The sequence below is a fragment of the Nesoenas mayeri genome, assembly GCF_963082525.1.
Source record: "Nesoenas mayeri genome assembly, chromosome: 5".
NCBI lineage: Eukaryota > Metazoa > Chordata > Aves > Columbiformes > Columbidae > Nesoenas > Nesoenas mayeri.
Window position 1 is genome coordinate 11845453 of NC_137548.1, and position 22385 is coordinate 11867837.

Below are 22385 nucleotides of genomic sequence, written 5' to 3' on the forward strand. Positions count from 1 at the left end.
CTTCTTCGAACCAGTTTCTATACCCACAATAGCACATGCAAAATGCAGAGCAAACTGCCACACCACCACTCGGCCAAGGGCATCTCTCTTGGTGTCCCCCTGTCCCAAAGCCATTTATCACGGCCATGGACCTGACAGCTCTAGAGAGCCCTCCGTTCCCTTTCTCACCCACACAGCTGTCAGCCAGAGCTTGACCCCGGTGCAAGCTCAGACTCTAAACCCACAGCCAGTTCACTCTTACATGCTCACAGCACCTCTGCAAAGCACTGGGCAGCTGCAGGCAGCCACGTGTCCAGAACAGGGGAAGACTACAGATACGATCAGAAATAGGTACATCTCCTGGAGCACCTTTCCACCAGAAGCTGTTGCCCTGCTAACAGTACAAATCCCCTGACTCAACACCACAGAGCTGCTGTAAGGACAAAACCAGCTGAACAGTAAGTGTGGACCCAACTGGCAAACAGGAGCTTGCCCAATACCCTTCTGTACCAAGAAAAATTCCTTCACAGAAAGGGTTGTCAGGCAATGGAACAGCCTGTCCAGGGAAGTGGTGCAGTCACCACCCCTGGAGGGGTTTAAAAGGTGTGTAGATGAGGTTCTTAGATGTTCTTAGACAGGGTTTAGATGTGGACTTGACAGTGTTAGGTTAATGGTTGGACTCAATCATCTTAAAGGTCTTTTGCAACAAAACTGATTCTCTGATTCTACGAACAGGGAGCTGGGGAATAATCTTCTGCCATATAGAGTTTAGCTCAGCAATCACAGCACCTCCCTTACATACTTTCAGAGTTCACGATTATATGGCGAGATTTGTCCCCAAACGTAGAAGAATCACCTCACTAAGGTTATGGACTAAAATCCAGCAAAGCTTTTCTCAAACGTGAACCCATGACCCCTGGGTGCCACTTACACAAAACAAGCACAACCCTCCAGCCCTTCCTCCACCTGCCTGAGCAAGCCAAGCCCATTCCCATCTGTTTGGGCAGACCTGACTCCCAGAGGATGAGCCAGGATTGCAGGCAGTACCACAGAGGAGCTTTCCAAAGCATTGGTATGACGGCATCAACATTTCTTGTTGTTGTACCTGAAAGTACAATGATGCCTAGTGCTGCAGTGAGGGGTCTGTGTGACCATCCTGGGGTGAGCCCCAGAACCCACAGCACTGGTGTGGTTTGTGCCCAGCTCTACATCTGAGACAGAGCTCCAGGCTTGGTCTATAATCTATAAGAAGAAAAATAAGCTCTTTCACAGGATGTGATACATTAGATCAGTTTTCAACATTTAGCTTAGGGTTAACTTAATCTCACCTTAGAAAAGTTTACTTCTCTCTAAGGATTCTGGACAGCGAGCGCGGGCAGTGATAACCCGTATCCACTGTGATGAATCGCGCACCTTGGGATTGACTAGTCACAAGTCTTTCTCTGGCAAACCCATTTCACCCATTCTTCTATTTTATTAATTCACCGAATTCTTCTTTATATAATGATTTATTGTAAACCTTGAATACACAAAGCAGTATCAAGAAGTCTGCTGCTGCCTAGATCTCCTATTCATCATTTTCTTTTTGAAATCAGTTCAGTTTTGTCAGACACATACTATCATCTTCTATTTTAAAAGCTTATTCGGGACTTACTAAGCCTCAGAGCTTCATATGCTACATGTCAGAAAAATTATATCTGCTTCCCCAAAGTGTGCAGATGGGGAAAGTTCCTCCCAGTTGACCCACGCACATTTTATGTCCATCATCCCACACACCTTCTCCTGTTCCCAGCTGGATTCAAACAAACACCCCTGGCTCTCCTTCACCATCACCTCCAGCTGGGAACAGCAGTCAGCATGACATGTGTCAGTTCTCTCCCTACTCCCATTTTCTGATCTCAGTGTAAACTCCTGGGCTGATCAATGGTTTTTCCCATCTTCCAAGTCCTTGCCCTCTGCTCCCCTTCCTGGGCTGCCTGGAGCCTTCTCGCATGCAAACACCTCCCCTTTCAGGCAGGGAAACTTCCAGGTGATTTCTCCATCTTTCATAAAAGCTCAGACCTGCACGTTACTGTCCTCAAGATTTCCCCTCTTGATGGCTTCAGAAACTGGTTCCCTTAATATTTTACAGCAATTCTGTCCCTGGCCCCTCTACAGTAAAAGCAAACAATCCTCCTACCCCAGCAGCAGGTTTGAGGGATGCTGTTTGGTTGGGGTTTTTTTACTTGTTTGATTTTACGTACAGGCACATTTTGTTTAGTGTTTACTAAGAGCAAGATGAGAAATTACATTTGCTTTTATTAGTTCAAAGAGGATTTTGGCGGATAAGACAGAGCATGGTTTAGAGGGGAATGAGATCATAGGTTTGAAACCCAGTTCTCAAACATCACACTATCTTTCAGACTGGAGGGTGGTTTGTGAAATAAAATCCATGCTTATAGTGTCTTATTTCATAAAGCTGATACTTGGGGATCAGATTAAGATCTCAGTGCACAAACAGCACCAACACTGAATCCCTTCCCTTTCAGCCTGCACTCGTATCGCATCCTGCAAGGCAGCTCCTATCCTGAGGGAGAAAGCGCCCGGCGCTGCCATGTTGTTCATACCCCACAGCCAGAAGAGGGGAAGGGCCACGAGGACACCCGCATGTGCTCTGGAAACTAAAGTCTCCCCATATCCACATGTTCCTCTCCTTGGTTCAGGTCCAAAGCTTAATTAATGTCAGAGATTAAAGTCTAAACCACAGTAGTTGCAGGAGTGCTGATGCCTTAAGACTTCAACACTGTAGGTTAACAGACACCAATTTGTTATGTAGGGAACGGGCTACCAGGAATACTAATTATAGCTTTTTAACTCCATTTGGCATTAATTCAACACTGCATTTCCATTCACAAATACATATTATTGCTAGGTAGAAATGTAGCACCTGTGTTTTTATAAGTAGTAGCCTTACCTCTGCTTTACCTTTGCTTCTGGGCTCCTCAGGAGATTCCTCGGGTGTGTGTTTGGGCAGATGAAGTCCCTATTGCCTCACCTGCCTGTGCCCCCTGATTGACAGGAGAGGAAGCTCCTCCTTTTTTTGTTTGTTTCTGTTTGTTTTGCTTTGGGGTTGGGAGGGCACATGTGCAGGAAGGGCTGGGTTGTATTGAAGGTTAATGGCTGAAAGATCTTTGAGTCAAACAACTTCATTAAAAGAGCCCATCACTACTTTATGGTACTGGTACCGGATTCTGCACCACCAGGAAAATGACAAAGATTATTTCCAGTAAGGAAACACCCTCAACTCTTAAAAATGCTGCCTGTGCTTCCAAAACCCCAACACCAACTCCCTCCCCACACCCCTTGCTTTACAACATAGAAGGGCACAGCTGATTCCTGCCCTCCATAAACTACAGCATTGGAAACCACCTCGGTATCACAGTGTCTTGCTGTATGAGTTCTGCTGCGTTTATCGCAGTCAGCAAAGGAGAAAACTCCTCACCATTTGTCCTGGGCTAACACCCAGACTCACAGGAGTACCCAGCCTCTGGAATGTCCCAAGACAACACAAAGCAGTTTCCCTCCTAATGTCTTGTCTGTGCTTCCGCATTTAGTGCCTGGTTGCACCCAGCATGCGAAGGCAGAACACGCCGCCTTCCTGAAAAGCCCAAAGTTCAACCTCAGGGCAAAATTTCCCGCAATCCTGAGCATCTGTGATAGCAACATCTACGCACTGCAAGAGTTGCCTTTTCCTGTACATTTCAAATGCATTTCTTTGATTGCAGGACAAAGATGACAATCTTGTTAGCATGTACAGCCAAGAGCTGGCCCTTTGCATGCAGCAGCCAGCAGGGCTTTTTCTTCAGGTCCTCATTAAAACAGCGATGACACCGTCAGCTCATCCCCATCCATTCTCTACGAGCTGGACTCCAGCTCTACCGCCCAGGACCAGCCAGCACCCCCGTCCCACCGCTTCCCAAAGCCGGGAGCTGCCAAAGCCAGCGGGGCTGCGGAGCCCGCGGCTGCACGGCCGGGGAAGGGACACGCTGCATCCAAACCAGGAGCCACAGCCGCTCCAGGGCCACCGGCACGAGTCCCCTCGGGTGGCTCCAGCTGGCAGCACCCGCTGAAGGCGGCTCAGCACCCCAGAGCCCAGCGCTCTGCCCAGCGCCACCAGCAGCAGCTGCCCCGGGCTCCAACACCTCCGCCGTGCTGGTGACATGGTATGGGAAGGGACAAGCCCTGGGGGCTTCTCCTGATCAGAATTTGAAAGGTAACAGGATCGATTACATTCCAAAACAACATTTTGCATCAATAACTTTTTACTACATATTTTATTACATCAATGGCTTGAAAAAATTTTATTTGATGTCAGCAAACATTGGAAATCATAGAAAAATGAATTATGTAGAATTTCACAAAGGAATTTACCCCACTATAATTCCTCATACAGTAAAATAATTCAAAACCAAATGTTACTTTTCAGTGGCTAAGCAATTTTATAATGCTATGAACATTCATCACAGTAAGTGTGCTGAATAATAGAAAACAGGCAAAAAAGACATTTAAAATATTACTTACAACAGCATTATTACAACATACTTTCTTTAAAATCCCAACGAGTATTTTGTCACTTCAAAAGCTATACAGCATTTCCATTATATTTGCAAACTTAACCTTATACATCTTTTAAAATCTTGAAAAAACTTCTTTTAAGCAATCTATAAGCAGTTAACAAAATTGATAAAATCTACATAATGGAATACTATACACTCCAGTATAAATTTTATTTTAGGAGAATATGAATGTAAACACTCATTATTATACAACATGCATAGACTATACTGACCTTCCATCTTCTGAACTGTAACTTTCACTGCAATTGTGCTTTACTATCAACAGGAAAAGCTGCATTAATCCAGGGAGTGGCAGAAAAGTATTTGCTTTAGGGGCATTGCACAAGATCACTAGATTTTGACTCGCTGAAGACAAGCTGGAGCTAATAAAAACCCTTCTTTTTTTTTTCTGTAAAGAGTAAATATCAGGCCATTCATCGCTGAACGGGCTATGCATAATTTTATACAGATTTGAAAAAAACGCATGCTCAGAAATCTCCTACGATAGTTTTGCGCTTCATTGACTTGGAGATTTATGTTCACAAATCCAGTGATCAAGTTAGTGTAATGCACTGTTTGGCTCATATTGGGTGTGCAAGAATACCAACAGCATATTAGCAATTTGGAGAATAAAAACTGAAGTTTAAAGTGACAATGAGCATATTTTACTACATAATGTTTCAGATGTATTTGTACAGGAAAGAAAAATGTTTGTCAGGACATTGCTTTAAGAGAATAAGAGTTTCACTCTTATATTACGTATTTAAAAAGTGTTCTAGTGGATACTTATGGGGTCTTCCTGGTTGCAAACTTGTAAAAATATATTAAGAATTCACTATCCCCATTGGTATTAAATATATCAAGACACAACCATTGTGGTTGCACTACCAGTTATGGCTACTATGGTCTCAAGCATCTGATTGTACTTTGTTGCTATATTGTTAAGCACAACTGAGGCATGTATTTTTTTCCCTTGGTTATAAGATTATATTACAAAAATTGATCACTGTTTCAAACCAGTTAAACACGAATATTCAAGTAACAAGGTTGTTTTAATGGAGAAGCGAAAAAAGAAGTTACCTAGCACTTTACACAACTACATAAAAATTAAATAGAACAAATGAAATTTGTTTATGCATATGCAATACACTTTTTATATCTTTAAGATTTCTAAAACTAAAACTTAAACTATCATTTTCTTTAACGATACCATATTTTGCACAATAACTTATACTTAGGAGAAATAATTTCCCCATTTTCCACAAAATATATATAATTATGACATTCACATTGATAGTTTAAGAAACAAAATTTAAGTGAATATTCTATCTTATGCAGTTATCTTTGTGGACCCTTCTAATCAGAATGCAACCAGTTGATGTATCTAATGCTTGACCCACTTGAAAAACAAGAAGAGGGTCTTCACCTCAACAAGACCAAATCATTTAAACTTTCAAAAGCTAAAATGATTTCTTCGCATTTAAAAGATAGTTAAAGAGGATGTAAAAAACTAAACGTTTAAAATACAGTGCTATTATATTGTATGTATCAACTACAATAAGATAGCCGTCAACTGAAAAGTAAACAACTTTTTTCTTCCTAATATCACGAATTATACACGTTTCCCCCTACCCTTTGGGGATGAAGCCAAAACACAACTTTTCTGATCATACAATGGACAGATTGAAGGGCAAAAACCGATGGGAAGTTCTCACAGGTAACTAAACTCTCCAGCAGAAGCCTCTCCGGGTGGGTTTGATCAGCTGGGACGGGAGCTCACAACCCTCTCCCACCAGCGAGGACCTCTCTCCACGCATTGGTACCAGCGGGAGGTTTAATACTAGATTATTTCTAATGAGCGGCGTTGCTTTACACCAGAACTGTCAGCTGAATTCACAGTGCTATTTGCCCATCTTTAATTCACACTGGCTAACAACTAGTGTCCGTTCCCACAAGATACTCCCAACTCCAAATAGACTGAAGGAACATCCGTGGGGCCACCACCAGAGCCTCCAGGTCGCTTCAACAGCTGTATAGATGCTGTCATAAATTTGGGATTACAGTTTCCACCACAGAGGACAGGGAATAGTTCCTTTCCATCCTCCCATCACCTCAAAGGATCTCTCTGGAGCTAGCAGAATGAAACTGCTCAGGATCAGCTCCAAAATGGCTCTCCAGCTGGCGCTCGCCTGCCTCGTTTCAGTACAGGGAACAGAACCATCACAGCACACAACACAGCACAGCCCGGCAGCTCAAACATCAGCACCAAGCTCAGACCGCGAGCTGCAGCTCCTCAGCTGCAGGCCAGGACATGGACTAGCTCATTTCAGGTTGTGTTAAGAGGCTGGTGCCACACTTCACTGTGTGCTGTCTTGGCTTGAACCCTCTGCAGAGCAACAGAGGCAAAGAAGGTCCTTTTTTCCCCCACGTAAAGACACCTGGTGGTTTCTTCCAACATCATTAAATTAACCATTTTTAAATGCTTTGTGACTAGTGTTATTTTGCAGCTTTCCACTGGACAAGAAGTAATACTGCTGCTTCTAGCTTCTCTGAACACTGTCTGCTCAGCACTCAGCAACCGCCTTGTTCAAGGTGCAAAGTCCTCATATGGGACTTTCAAGAGCAGCTCCAGTTCAAGCCAGCTAGACAGGCCACAGCACAGGTCATCCGAGCAGAGGGCTGGGGATTTGAAAGCTGCATGCACCAAGTACTCAGAAAAGCACCTCTTAGATTTTAAATTGCATATTTTGGTTCAGAACATGAAAGCGATGTGTGCTTCAGAAGGGTTAAAATGGCCAATGGAATTAACCTGGTTCTTCTCCATTAAACTTCTAAGAGACCAAAAACTACCTGAAGGTTGAATTTTGTGCTCCAACCCTCATCCAGACTTGCAGTGGGAGAAGCAGTTTGATGTCTTTGGCAAACAGCGCCCTGAAGAGGAATGAGACACTGGGACAGAAAGCGACCTATGGTAGCCAAATGTAAAAAGGCACATATTCCAAAAGGAGAGGCACCAGAGAAAGTTGTTTTGACTTAATCCCGCAGAGGATCAGGAAAAAGAAAGTTGTGTAGCGCTCATTTAACAAGTTACAATGCAAATGCTGAATGCCAGGGGTTAAATAGCATATCAAACAGTTTCAGGTTACTTATTCCCTTTTGCACTAAATAAAAGCCATTAAAATATACAGGAATAAAATGCTCAATTAGGGAGCTTTCTACGAAGCAAGATCACACAAATACAGTGTAAAGAATTGCACAAACCAGACGTGTAATGAGCTATACGTTTACAACCTTGGGCTGAGCAAACCTTAGAAATAACATTTCCTATCACTTTGTGTTATTAAAGATTTCTTGTTAACATGCCCTGTCATTTCGGAACAAATCTGACACCACTGGCATGTGCACAGACCTCTCCTTTATAGAAAGCTCACTAATAATAGTGTCATCGTAAGAATACACAGGAAGCGGAGACCACAAGGCCATGCAGCAATATGTACTTACACTCTACGGACCAAGTATTACAAGAACTCCTAATGTGTAGAGTTACTGTGGGGCTGCTAAGGAGCTCCTTGTTTTGCAGGTTGGTCAAAATTTACAGACAGGTGTTACTGGATCTAGAAATCCCCATGCTTTAAGCAGGACAGGACGTTGATGAAATGGAGAGCTGAGCTACCTGGGTGCTTGTGAAAGAAAGTGGAGGCAGTATAGAGAAAATGAGGGGAGATTAAGGCAGATGTAGCACGGGACTGGAAGCGTTTGCCTTTTTTTGGTAATAGCTGCTTGTCCACAGATATGATGCAGATGGCTGTCTGAGGTTTGCTAATACCTGATATCCTGGATAACACAGTAGTCAACACAAATTGTTCTAGGCTACAGCACCTTCTCACGAAGCAGATGCATATCTGACATCAAGAACAGAAGTAGCCTGGAGGGAAGGGGGAGGGGGGAGAAAAAGGAGATGTTTAGTTCAAAAATGAATACACATCAGCTTTCCTGCATCTCCAAACTTCACCCCAGATCCACGGTACCAAAAGCAACAAAACAGACAACACTGGCGCATGGGAGCAATCACAGCAGCTTCCCCTGCTCTGAGCCACACTGGGATTTGTTGGGAGTATAAACACACAGAATTAAGACTGGAGTTGAGGTTGCTTTATAATCCGCAGTCTCACCTCCCCCCTTAAAAAAAAAAGGGAACTGTGGCCACTTGCTGTGAAAACACACCGAAGGGGAAAGCCCAGAGCAGTCAGAGGGCTGACAAAGCTTTCACTAGGCCAGCAGCCAGGCACACACAACAGGCCAGGGGAGAAAGAACCTGAGGGACTGCAGTGCTAGGCCAACAAAATCTTCTCCTGGCTACTGCTGAGGCCACCTGACTGGACCAGCTGCCTGTGCAAGTGTTGTCAAGAGCAGGCAGGAGCTGCACAGTACTGCACAGCTCAGGAGGGACCAGGAACCCCCCTCCTAGCCCATACAGCTCACCTATATGATAGATAATCCCAATGATGTTTCGTTTTACCCCAGAACTGCTCAGACAGGCACCCAGTCAGCACCATGCTCATGTCACCTCTGAAGGCAGGAGCACCACATTTACAGCCAGCCTGAGAGGCAATGTCTGACGTGCTCAGAGGGCGTGGTGGTCATTCAGTGTCCACTGTACAACACCCTTGTGTTCCTTCTTTGTGCATTTTTATAAAGAGCTGCGGGCTTGGTAATTAAAATCCCTTCCATGCTGCCAGCACCTTCCTCCTCCCAGTCATGACACAGAGGTTCCTGCTGTCCAGAACAGGCTTCAGCAAGAACCACAAGCCACACAGTGCTAGTGTAAGGCATATGTGGTGTGTCATGCCTGGCAGCTCACTGCCGCCCTGGTACAGGCAGGCTCTGCTCTCGTCCCCAACAGTACTGCAGGACACAATGAACTGCCTGGCTCCCACAATAGCTGCCTTTTCTCTAGACTCTGCAGGTATTCCCAGCAGCCCACTGTTTTGGTCCCCTTTCCACCACCCAGCACTCACTCAGCTCCAGCCTGGGTACTTTCCATCACTAGTTTGGGGTTGAGAGTGCTGCTCCACCAGACCTTGCTGTCATGCCTCCACTCTCCCTCCTCCTCCTCTGCTAACTTGTCTGGGATCCACACACTTGGCCACATCAGCACATTCCAGCTAATGCTGGAACCATTGTCTTCCTATCTCAAGTGAGACTCCCCTTTTTGTCTCTAACTTTCAGGATCAAGGGCATATTTGAAGCCAGGAATAATTCTGGAGGGCTCAGAGAAAAAAAGCTCTGCTGTGCCAAGAGATATAACTTCGCCAGTCACAGGAAAAGGCAGTGACACAGGAAGTTTTTTGAGTTTGGTTTTGTTCATCTGCCATACCTTGGGACCTAGTCCCCAGATATAAGCATCTTTGAATAACATGTTGTTAGGATTTGTGAAGCAATGAAGTTCTGCTCTCAGTGTCTGAATAGCAACATACAAATGAGCCAACCAAAATCAGGGCAACAAAAATATACAGTATACTAAGAAGTCTTTAGTCCATGTAAGACCAAAATCTGCCTTACACTGTTGACTGTGCTTGCATTTAGAAGATACAGCTTTTGTGCCAAGCTGTCTTATAAAATTAGGCCAAAGGGAGCCCTCGATCAGACATTTTTAAACATACAAACCTCCAGCAGGGTTTTCTTTTGCAAGACTCTGTTAATATTACATATTTGTAACTAATTTTCATTTTTAAACACTCTACAGTCTCTTAGCCAACTTTAAACACACATTGTCTTTGGAGAATTGTTAACTCCATGAAGCTCCATCAAGGAGAAGCTGTTTCTAGAATTTCTGCCTTCACAGAAACTGCTGTAAATCAAGGAAACTTTGTCTCTAGGTAATTCCAGAACAAAGAGTTTCACACACTCGCCTTGTTTATAGCTTTCTTCCCTTCCCCCGAGTGAAACCACTCCATTGGCAAAAACGAAAGAGCGAGCTTTGCCTCAGAAGACTGTACAGTCCCATAAAGCCAAACCTAGAACAGCTTGGAGAACTGAGTGCAGGGAAAACATCCAAGTGAGATAAAGATGTATGGGGCGTCAGCAGCAAGAGGCATTAAAATGTCCATGTGCTGATGAGATACAGTTACTGTCAGAGGGCTGCAAATTAACTGTTCTCTTTCCACTTTCATACATTTCTGGAATTCCCAGTTCCAAAATCAGTAGTGGAATCTGTATATCTAGAGGAAGTGAAATATGCTCAGACTGAAGATTGTCAAAAACGGCTTTCGCAAAAAGATTATCTATATAAATATATACATACATTTATCTGAACTGAGCTCAGATTGGGAATTTTATGTGACTTTTAAATTGGATTTACCTCATCTTCCTCTTCGGACATTTTAGTGGAATTATCAGGGGATTTTACAGGCTTCTGGTTATTGGTTCCATTTGTCTCCTCTTTGCCATGCTCTGCCTCCCACTCCTGTAGAACTTCATCTATGTTGAAACGACGTCGATAATTTACAAAAAAGTTTTTCACTTGCACCACAGATTTGTTTCCAATCACATCAGAGATTGCCTGAAAGTCTCGTCCGTATTTCCTGATAGCTAAAAGCAACAAAAGTAATGTATTATTTCCACAAAGACCACAAATCAGGCTCAAGTTACAGCATGAGGTCCCTAAGATGAACTTCTGTCAACATTTCAAGCCTTTCTCAGATTAATCCAGAAAAAAATAAAAAGTCTAAAATGGGCAGGAGACACAGTTAAGACCAGCCCTTGGAGAACAGGAGAAAATAAAGATGGGCAGAGCCATATCTAGAAGACCTGTTTACCTGTGTAAATCTGCCTGTACTACTTGAGAAGCTGAGTAGGCAAAAAACGTAACAGTGACTCCAGTAGAGTTTCACTTTCTGAAAGCTTGGACAAGCAGAGATTACTTGCAAACATTCATATTGTGCAATTTATACTGCCCCAGAAGGGTTAGGGGGTGATACTGTTTCCTTCTTAAATTCCATTCTTTAGGCTTTAATGCACAGCAATGACAAAATCCTTCATCAGCCACTAAGGGTAACACAGCTCTGAAACACAGTTGGTTTTGATTACCACCAACTGAAGGGCAAATAGACTCATAGTGCCATACCTTGCACAGCAAGAAGCTGCTCATCTGTGGTCCAACGGGCATTAAATTTCTGAACGACCTAGACATCAAAAAAAATTAGGTAACTTTATTTACATAAGCAATAACTTTCCCTTGTGTCTAAGCTCATAAAAACCAAACAAGGAATTGGCTGTTCATCAAACTGTATCATTACTTTTAGTAACAACAATGTTTTCAACAAAGAACCGCGTTCGGCATCCATTCAGTTAACTGTGACACACACAGTGCCTCTAAGTCATGGGAATACAAAAAGACAGGGAACGGTCTGAGCAGATAACCACGAGCCACGCTCTTCCAAAGCACCTACTTGTTTTGATCACAGACACCCTCTGTAATCTTGGTCAATTATTTCCAGCATGAGGTACCAGAGTTGGAAGGAAAACAGCAAAAGCACCCAGTGCCAAGAGAAGGATGGGCCGTTAACATCCTCTCCTACATTTCTCGGTATTCAGAGCAAAGCAACTACCTCTCTCACAAGGGCATATGGATACAACACTGACAAAATGTGGCATATATGGGATACCTGTACTTCTGTTAGAAACCACTTTAACATGTTAAAACACTGCTCTTTCTTCTCATCTCTTATTTCCATTACACAACAACAGTGAATATGGTAATGGTCTTGATTCGCACTGACAACTAGTAGGGCATTGGTCCTCCTTTACTGTAAACCAGAATAGACCTGGTATGTAAACACAGATTAGCATTTATCTCCACAATAAACAAAGGTCAGAAAGTGATCCTACCTCTGGAAGTCTGTATTGTTCTACACCACCTTCAAGTTTTTCTTTGAGTGCACTGTTTGTCTGTTTGATATTCTGAATCTGTAAAGAAAGTTTCATCTCTTTAACAGGGATAAAAGAAATCTTTGGACAAGCCTTCCTCCAGCAGCCCCAGCAGGAACCCCACAAGCTCAGCATTCCAGTTCTACTCACAACTCCCCTTTTCCAAAAAGAAAGTTTGCATATTGGAATAAAGGAATTCAGAAGGAGCTGGTACATCAGGAAATCCCATTTAATTTATTCAATCCAGTCTGCAAGTTATTTGGAGCAAGAACTGCCCCAACTTCAGGTCTGTATGAAGCCCAGCATAAGAAGGCAGGCCCTGTTCACAACAAGTAATGAATCAAAGACTGCTAGAGAGCTCTGCTTCTCCCAGAGTGCCAAGAAAAAGGCTTCAGGCCAAAATACCAATTCTATTAAGTTTAATAAAGAGCTTGAGCCAGATCTCTGCTCTAAAAACAGTGAAAATGTTCAGATCTAGGAAACAAACTCATGTAGTAAACCTGTCCGTACTAACAGATATTTGAAAAACATTTGTTTAAAAAGCAGATCCATCAGGGAAGCAAAAGGCACCTAGGGAAGTTTGTATGATACCTGTCTAAGAAAGAATAAAACAAACATTTGCCTGTTCCAAAAGTACTGTAGGCAAAGGAAACTGATGGTTACAGCTGGAAATCAGATGCTGCTGAAATCAATGTCTTCTGGGGGAAGTCCACCGTTAAAACATAAGCAACTCTGAACTGCAAGAAACACTAAGCACCAACACATGTTCCTTCACTGTCAAGCTACAAATTCCTGTGAACTACTGCAGACTATGATGGGCACCACCACCAAAACAAGCAGTTATTCTTGAACCATCCCATCCCTACCTGTCGTTTGATTGAGACTAATTCCATGTCCAGTTGTCTGAGTACAGTGGTAGCAGCTGTCGCATTGGCAGAAACGGCCTCCACATCTTCTTGGGAAAGGAACATTCCTTTGGGAGGTTTCCTCTTTGCTCTGTTCTTGGCCTGTGTACTGTGCTTCTCCTTCTTCACCTGAGGAACGGTTTCAGCAGGTGGCACCTGGCAAACAGCAGTCATTTTACTAAACTAGCTGATCTTTAAAGGTCTCTCCCAACTCAAACCATTCTGCGATTCTATGACTTTTAGCCATCCTCAAAGGCCTGAGAATGAAAAAGGTTGCCTGCGAACAGGAAGGTATCTTTTACTGTTTGTATGACATGCCATTTTTAGCATCTTCTACAAATCTCTCTTCTAGGCAGCTTTCAATATTTACATAGATACTGGTTGTCTTCTCTGCCTCTTCTCAGTTTGGGAGACAGATGACCAATTTTCCAGCAGTTATTTTCAAAGACTCCAAAACCTCTATTCTTGCTTCTATCACCAGGCCTCAACACATCAGTTTAACTGAACACCAGAAGGAAACAAAGTGAAGTTTGGAGACAGGGGAAGGACACAACTAGAATGGTTTACAGAGACTTGTTTTTCTACCTGTCAGGACAAAAAATAAACCCAGTTTATTTAAATAAACTCGATAGATAAAGGACTGAGGTGACTACAAAGTGATTCTTAGATCATTACGCTGTTTCTTGGAACTGGCAGTTTTGCCCACAAGTAAAATTTAGGTCTCTTTTGGAAAAGGGAATATTTCACATGACACTAATTATTTTTGCCTTCTGCCTAAAGCAAGGAATTAGGCACACACCTCTAACAGGTAGATTAGCTAGGATGCTACACTACAGATCCTTCAGGAGCACATTCTCTAATACCAAAACCATCTCTTCCAGTAGTTATTTTCAACAAGCAACTCATACCCAAGATTTATTACCCAGTGGCTGGAGCTTGGCCAAGAACACAGAACAGAAGAAGGGTGGCGGGGAAAGGAAAAGCAGAGAGAGGAGGCCACACATCTGAAATCCTCTGCTTGATCGCTGCCAGCTTCAAACACATTGGCTTCACTTACCGCTATTGTTTCCCTCCTAATTTACAGCTACATGTAGTTTTTACACAGTTTGCAGCATTTGCTCATTAGTGAGCATTAAAACGCTCACATTCAAATCCACATGAGGCTGAGCACAAAGCCCCATGTAATCATGAGGCTCTGACTCCCAAAGACTGGAAGACCCCAGCACAGCTGCTGGCAGATAAAAACTTGCAACCTCTTCATGGGCTCAACAGCCAGAGCCACATGGGAGCAGTAATGTGGACAATTGCCTGTTCTCTACTTTTTTTATTCCCCCTTTTAGTGCCAATGACTCCGTGAGAGATGATGCCTAAGGCAAGCCCAGGAGCAAGAAGTAACTATTGCTGTTGCAGGATGGATATCCTATTTCTTTTTGCAGAAAGGAGTGGGGAGCAGGAGAAACCAGACTGGTTTAGCTATGAAGATGTGAGGTAAGTTCAGCGCTTCACAAGTGAGCACTTTGATAGCTGAGCCAGGTAAATTATTCAACATGGGATAGACATTTCAGATTTATTCATATTTCATCTGCATAGAGAATTTCACAGGATGATGCAGTAATGCCTCGCCACACATTCAGGCTGTAAATTGACCAACGTGTAACACCTGCAGTGCAAATATCCCAGAAGCCTCAATATTAAGGAAAAATGAAAGCAGTTTCAAATTATTGTTTTACACAGTTCAAAGAATATGAAGCTCTTTGTGCTGTGGACAAGAAGCCAGAAAGCCAGAGCTCCAGCAGAATGGTTTTTGACAGCTCCACATGCCTCTAGGCCCCCATGATATTGCATAGACTCTCTAAACTCGAACGCCAACCCCATCTTGGAAACTCTTGCTTTGCTGGCCACACACAGGTCTCTGTAGAAGTAAATCAATTTATGAAAATCAGAGAAAATTTAAATGTAGATATTTAACAGTGCTTCTCTGTTTATTTAGATATTGCCACTGCTATCCAGCGCACTTCAGTCTTACAAACCACTCAATACGAAGTTCCCTTCCCCAAATTTCCAAGTGTAAAGAGAAAAGACCAAGCTATCTCAAGCTATGTAAAAGCTGAGGACGTAGCGGGAGGTGCTTCCAGGAACAGGGAAGATGCGGAGAAAGCAGCTCTAGTTCATGACCTCAGTATTATAAAGTCACTCTCTGAGGAAACCTGCACTAACACTGAAAGTACCTTAAAAAAAAGGGAAGATTCCCCCTTCAATGATCCCCAAAAGAGGAAACAATGACAGATTTCAGATACTCTGAGAAATCCCAGTATTACTCGGCAAGTCATACAGTTACTGACATGTCTCAGAGCTGGAAAAACCATCTCTGCGGGAATCGGACAGGGAGGTTCTTTACGGTAAGAGTCCTGGGCTAGTGGAACCATCACCACCCCTGCACATCTAAAATGTAACCATCACAAAACAGAACCCCCTCTTGGATACCTGCTTGCTCTCAAGGCATTTTCAATCAGCCCCAGGCTCAGGTACTGCAAAATCACATCAAACGAACAGGCTACACAGGTTATCAGCTTAATTTCACCCACCAGAAAAGCCCCCACAGTGCCTGTCATTGCATATGCAGCCAGACTGCACGTGTTCCATGAGCTCTGGTCACCTCTTTCTGATCGGTTGGAGTGCCAGGGCCCCTGTTAGCGTGACAGGGAGGGCAGGCAGCCTCCCCGCATACAAGACTTTCTACAGAAATGTCTTGATGGCATCTGTCAGCCATCTGCTCTGGTTTGGCCTTACAACAGAGGCAGCCAGGCTGGCAAAGGACCTTTCCCTCTTTGGCAGCAAGTTCAGAGCATGCCAGCATTGGTAGGGAAGGAAGCAATCATCAAGGGGACTGAAGGGAGCTCTCTTACAGATGCAAGCTTTCAAAGAGCTTATGGAAAAATCTAAACTTGAACACTTATCAGAATAATGGGAAATGGGATTAGAGTATTAATTATTTACAGTGGAGAGCTGCAGCATATGCAGCTGCAACTTAGGCCAGTGAGAACCTTTCCGGTTCGGGTATTGCTGAGGTTTTTGAGAACTCAGCTTCTTGTAAAGGTGACCGCGAGTGGCTTCACATCTGTTGTGCTCCTAGGAAGTTATCAAGGATGCCAGCTCCTTCAGTGGCAGCAACAGCTCGGCATTGCTGGAACATCTAGAGAGCACCCTGGCATGGGTGAAGAACAGACTAGAGTGCTGTGATTTTTCAGTTATTTCCATTCAAAATAATTTATTACGGGAATTAACCTCACTGACAGTGACTGGCAAAGCAGCTCCTTTAGGCCCTTGGTTTTGCCTGTGTGCAAGCATGCTTTTCAAGTAATTCTAGTATTTTTTTTTCCTACATATACCCTTAAAAAAAACCTGAAAGACAACAACCATGAAAGAGAAATCAGGCTATGAGAAATCAGGAAAGGGAGTTACTTCAAGGAGTGAAGGCCTTAGGGTAAACATCTTCCTGTAGCACTAACTCACACATACAACCCATGCTTCTGCTAAACGGCAAAGCTTTTTGATTTAGTAATAACAACCAGCAGGTTATACACATGAAAATAAAAGCATACACTTTCTTGTTAAGCACCACAGACTACATTTTCAAAACTATTGCATTTGTGTGGCTCTGTTTTTACCTAGAACTGTTTGCCCACTCAAAATGAAATACTTGAAGTGAGGTGCCAGTGCTACATTTTAAGTAGACAAAATACTCTGGGCATAATAACAGGCTAAGGCCCCTCTGACAGACAAAATGAACTGGGCACACGAAAGCTTTCTCCTCTACTGGTCACCACTGGTTACATTCCTAGTGCTACTGAAATCCTGAGAAGTATCGCTGAAGATTTCAGTACATCAGGAATTTAACTTAGAGTCTAAGGCATAGATAAATACACTCTTGCTAGTCTACCCTGAACGGATTAAAGGACATATTTTCCCTCCACCAAGCTAACTCAGCGGGGACACTGAGTGCTTCTACGCCACCTCCATACAGTTAGGTTGATCTAAACCACCACTGACGGTGGTTCAAGCTAGCACAGCCAGACTTGAATCAAAGAGACTAGAAACCTTCACATAGTACATTATCATGCGATGGTAAAGGCTTAAATTTTCCCAGCTCCATCTATAACAACTTATTTGTCTATGCTTGTCTTGATCTAAGAATAATTCTGAAGACAATTCTTTTCTTGTACGACAACTATACAATGCACAAATAAAGAAAATTAGATACTGTCAGCTTCTACATGAAGCAGCTAGTAAGTAAACACTTTCATTTGTACAGCAGTAAGAAAAGAATTGTACCTCCTTTTTGCTCTCCTTGTTTTGTTCGACTTCTATATCAACAGGGTTATTTCCATTTGCTTCATCCATTTCATCCTCACTGGAAAACAAAAGCAAGCAATACTGTATTAGTTTGTGAGGCACTCTTTCTTTCATAAATAGCATGCTAAAAGAAATGCATGGGTGCAATAGCAAGTCCAACAGCTCTCCTTAGTTTTATTGGGTTTTTTATGCGGTTGGGGTGAGGTGTTTTTGGTTCGGGTTTTTTGTTTATTTGGTTTTGGTTTAAGTCAATAAATACTTAATTGTAAAGATACTATGGACCATATCTTGTAAAGAAAGACTTCTCCGTAGTGTACTTAGGCAAAATAAGTCTGCTCAGATGAAGGCAAAATACATGAAACCAATTGCAGAAGTTATCTTTTAAAGAACATGGGACATTGAGAATTTAACCTTAGGCAAACTGAGACACAAACAAAGAATTACAGCAAGTAGCTAAAACACATATTTCATATAACTCCTTAACATTTAGCAAAATAGCCAGGCACAAGATGAACTTCCCCAAGAACAAGCATAAAAAAATGTGGTGCTTTTGTTTTCTTTTGTTTGTTTGTGGGTTTTGTTTGTTTAGTTTGGGTGTGTGTGATTGTTTTGTTTTGTTTTCCAGTGACAGCCTCACATTTCATTCTCTCCTGGAAAAGAAAGAGAGGTTATCAGTTACAGAACAATAATAGGCATGAAATTGGGGCCATATCGATAGTGACTCTGGCATACCTGGCCAGTTTGGCTTCATTGGAATTTTAATCAGACATTAAATCAAATATATTTTCACCATTTAGAATTTTTGTACTGTACACAACTAAAGTTAATTGCACCATTTGGGATGATGCCCAGAAGAGGAAGAAATACACACACACACCAAAAAAAAGGCTTTGATTAGGTCAGCTTTTTTTAAAATTATTAATCTATTTTTTCATGTCAAACTTTATATAGCCTGGGCCGAGGAACTTGGGCTGGTGCAGGCAGGTGACAGTGGAGCTGTGCAGAGAAACCCCAGCAGAAGCTGTGCCGGGCTGCTGGGGCGCTGGGCTGCGTTGGGAGGAGTCGGGGACAGCAGGCACGGGGGGACTCTGAGCATGGCGGCGGTACCAGGGCTCACTCACAGCCGTGCCCCTGCTGCAGTGACCTCCTGTGCAGAAATACCCCAAGGAGGAACGCGCCGCTGGGTGGTTTGAGCTGGAGTCTGTCTCCACAGGAGCAGTCACTTGTACAAGCCGCTGCTGCTCTCCCAGGCTGCCTGGCTCATCCGCTGATACACAAGGCATTTAGTTCATGTAATTGTGATGCCAGGGAATAAACTCACAAGAACTCCCTCCCAGAGCTGCAAACATGAAACTCATCAGCTACAACTAAGAACAGTCACTGAAAACCTGGTCCCAAATGTACTGGGAGCTATTTTAGTGACAAACTTGAGGAGCTGGGGAATTTCCCTGACAAACCACAAAAGAGATACAGCAGCATTTGACTGAGATACCTCAGACTGCCTCTCCAAAAGAGCTTCTTTGTGTTCTCACCTAGGTTCAAATTTCAGCCTTTCTGCAAAGGGCAAAGCCACACAGGCTTCACTGTGGTCAGAGTTTACTCTTCTATTCCAGCAAGTTCCCTAGATATGAGCTAGACCAAAATCCACTCGCTCATTTCTGCCATTTAGACATTAATACTATTAATTGAAGAACATTTCTGAAGTTTTTCAAACATGCAATGGCACATTATGACCTCAAAATCTGGGCACCCCAAACTCACCCAGCTTTATTTCCATGCCCCACAAGGCTGCACCAACAAATCCTTTGGGGGTGTAGAGCTCTGACTATTTTACGTAATGGAGGGGAAGAAGGGAAATCAAACACCAAGCTGATGGCCTGGTGCTTAGCTTGCTGCAGACGCAAACCAAATTACACATTTCCAATCCAGCTGCCTTCCTCACAGGTTACACAATTACAGCATACAGCAGCCCATAGTTCTTTCCCAATCACCAGATGGTCTGAGGTGCTGCTTTTCCCAGCAAACAGGCATAGGTACCAAAGAGGTGTATTTCCAAATTGCAGTAATTTCATTTATGAGCAAAAAGCAAAGATAGAGAAGTAGTATTAAATGTAGTATAAGACAAACACATACTCCTTTTAAGAGATTTTTCTACCGCCCTCATAAATTAGTAGGAAAATTTAAAAAAAAAAAAAAGGCATGAGGGGGAGAAGGAAATAAATCCAAACAGCCTTGCAGAGAAAGGAAAAGAACAGAACAGAAAGAGACTCAGGTCAAAGAAAGCCAATGAAATACTGGACAAGTTACCTGGTAGTATCCTCCCTGGCCCTGCCTGCTAAGCAAGCATTGCTGATCTAGTGGAGAGATGGGAGAGGCTGAGTGACTCACTGGCGTAGTACTGCTCAACTCTGGAAACACGTTTCTTCCCCCTTCCCAAACAGGGCTCACTCATATACCCTAGAGCCAGCATACAGCTCCTGGGGAAGTGCTAGAGCAGCAAGGTCTTTGAGGGAAAAGCTTCTGCAGAACTTCGCACCATTATGCTAGGAGTCTTCCAAAGCCAAGCACACCCCAAGTTTGGTCAGCAAAGACATTAACTGCATCTTAGAGCAGGCCGAGAAGGCACCTGCAGCAAGCAGATGGCATTGCTACTGTTAGAGTGCTTGGTTTTCTCCACACACGCACCTGAGGTCAGCACATTTCTGAGGCCCTTGTCAGCTCCAGAACCAGGTAAAGTCAGCAAGTGGCAGTTCTAACTGTACAGATGCCTCCAGCAATACACACAAGGCCACTGCGTGACCCACCTTCAAGGGTTTTCAGGGGTATCCAGGAGGGTGAACTTGCAGACAAAGCTACACAAGCAGGCGTCAAGCTCATCTCCTGAAGCTCAGTGGCAATACCTCCCTAACACCACCACCCTCACCCAAATCCTAATGTACCCAGCTCTCCTTGGGACACCTGTGCCAGAGAACTCATCTTAACTTTCCCTGTGCTACCCTCTTCTCAGTCACTCAAAAAATATGGCCTTAACTTCATCTTTCTCAAGGAACAGGGCATTGGCTTGATAGCCTTATACTAGTAACAGTTTTCCAAGGACAAAGCAGGGGAAGTGTGGGTGCATATGCACAGTCTGAGGGGTTCTGCACTGGAGCCTGTTCCTCATCAGTTGCATTTTCTCACTCTACTGAGCATCACATGGTGGAAACAACGGCAGATTTCTAGCTCTTTCATTACTTCCTTTTACTGTCCTGCTTATTAGCTTTTCTGGCTCTGCTGACAACAGTGCCAAACAGCTTGTAAACAGTTTTAATTCCATTTTCTCCACCCTCAAGCAGCATCAGAGAAAAAGCTTCTAAAGTGATGGGACAGTAATCACTGCACTAGAGGGCAATCGGGAATTATACAGGGTTGAAAAAGGGAGAACACCTAACCGCCAACAGTTTCCTTTTGGCTTTAAGCAAAGCAACACATGCACAGCAGGGAAGATGGGTGGGGAAAGAAGGTGCGGTACCAGGAAACATTTTGGGGGAAATCCTACATGTGGTTTCTTACAAGCTAACAGGAATCTCTGAGATAGTCTAAAGAAATCAGTGTGCGTCAAGCCTTTCTGCTTGCAAACCTACCTTTCCTCACGTTCCCTTTTTTGTTTACGAGCATGACGGTCCATCACGCTAGTTTTAGTCCTTGTCTTCTTCCAGGAGTAGTAAAATTTCACCAGGCTGGCTATTGATTTGTCAGGAAGCTGTAAATTAAACATGTATCCTTTTATATGTTTATATGTAAAGTATCCCCAGGAGTTCACACACAATCAGTCTGGTTTTGTCAAGAAACATCTGATCTCTCTACCTTGGATTCTCTCAAAGGCTCAAGTAAGGCAGTTCCGCAGCCTTTCCAAAAATTATCTGCGGGGGAGTGCTTTGGGTTAGTCCCAACTATTTAGGACATCAAAATCTCTAAGAGCATCTCAGCAAGCCTCCACTCACCAGCCAGGTAGCTGGTTCCCTTCAGAATAGAGGAACATAGCAAGAGCAAATCCAAAATGAGGCCCTGAAACTGAGATAACAGTTTTAAAAGCCAGCACAGGCATGTGTAAGCAATCACAGTAACTGCAGGCTACATCCTAAGCATATCCTTGAAATTTGGTTAAAAAGGCTTATTCACACCATTCACATGAAGAAGTCTATTCAAAGGTCTCAACAAGAGATGTTTTCAAAAGATGAAATGTTACTGTATGCCGACATGAGGATATGGGAAAAACACGAGTCTCAGATTTTTCTATTTGCCCTCTTACACTAATGCCATTGCCCTGTAGCTATGAATGAAAAGTCTGTCTCCAAAAAGCATAAACTACATTAAGACTAATTCTCTACTTCAGAGGTAGTCTGCATGGATGTTCTTACACAGGACTTCCACAAGGTAGGAGTCCAGACTTTCTTGCTGATAAAATATATTTTAGATAAGTGTCTGATTCAGCTTGGAGGGCAGGACAGGTTGTGAGGAAAACAAAACTGTGAGCAAGAGCCAGATCTCTCTTATTCAAATACTGCAGTTTAAGCCTTCACTTGCGATAAACTTGGTTCCCAGACTGCAGGTTGACTTTAGGTTTTAATAATGGCACCAGAAC

At 43.3% G+C, this 22385-nt stretch overlaps 1 protein-coding gene across 1 annotated transcript in view; it reads right to left on the minus strand.

The window, feature by feature from the left end:
• Nucleotides 1-4293: 4293 nt before the first annotated feature.
• RCOR1 (REST corepressor 1) overlaps nucleotides 4294-22385 on the minus strand; it is an 84359-nt gene continuing 66267 nt past the window's right edge. The window contains exons 6-12 of the mRNA XM_080344902.1: nucleotides 21385-21503; nucleotides 17741-17819; nucleotides 13370-13564; nucleotides 12465-12542; nucleotides 11701-11758; nucleotides 10936-11165; nucleotides 4294-8499 (exon numbers count right to left, since the gene is read on the minus strand). Coding sequence (XP_080201028.1) covers nucleotides 8458-8499; nucleotides 10936-11165; nucleotides 11701-11758; nucleotides 12465-12542; nucleotides 13370-13564; nucleotides 17741-17819; nucleotides 21385-21503 — 801 coding nt within the window. The 3' untranslated portion in view covers nucleotides 4294-8457. The remainder of the gene's footprint in view (nucleotides 8500-10935; nucleotides 11166-11700; nucleotides 11759-12464; nucleotides 12543-13369; nucleotides 13565-17740; nucleotides 17820-21384; nucleotides 21504-22385) is intronic.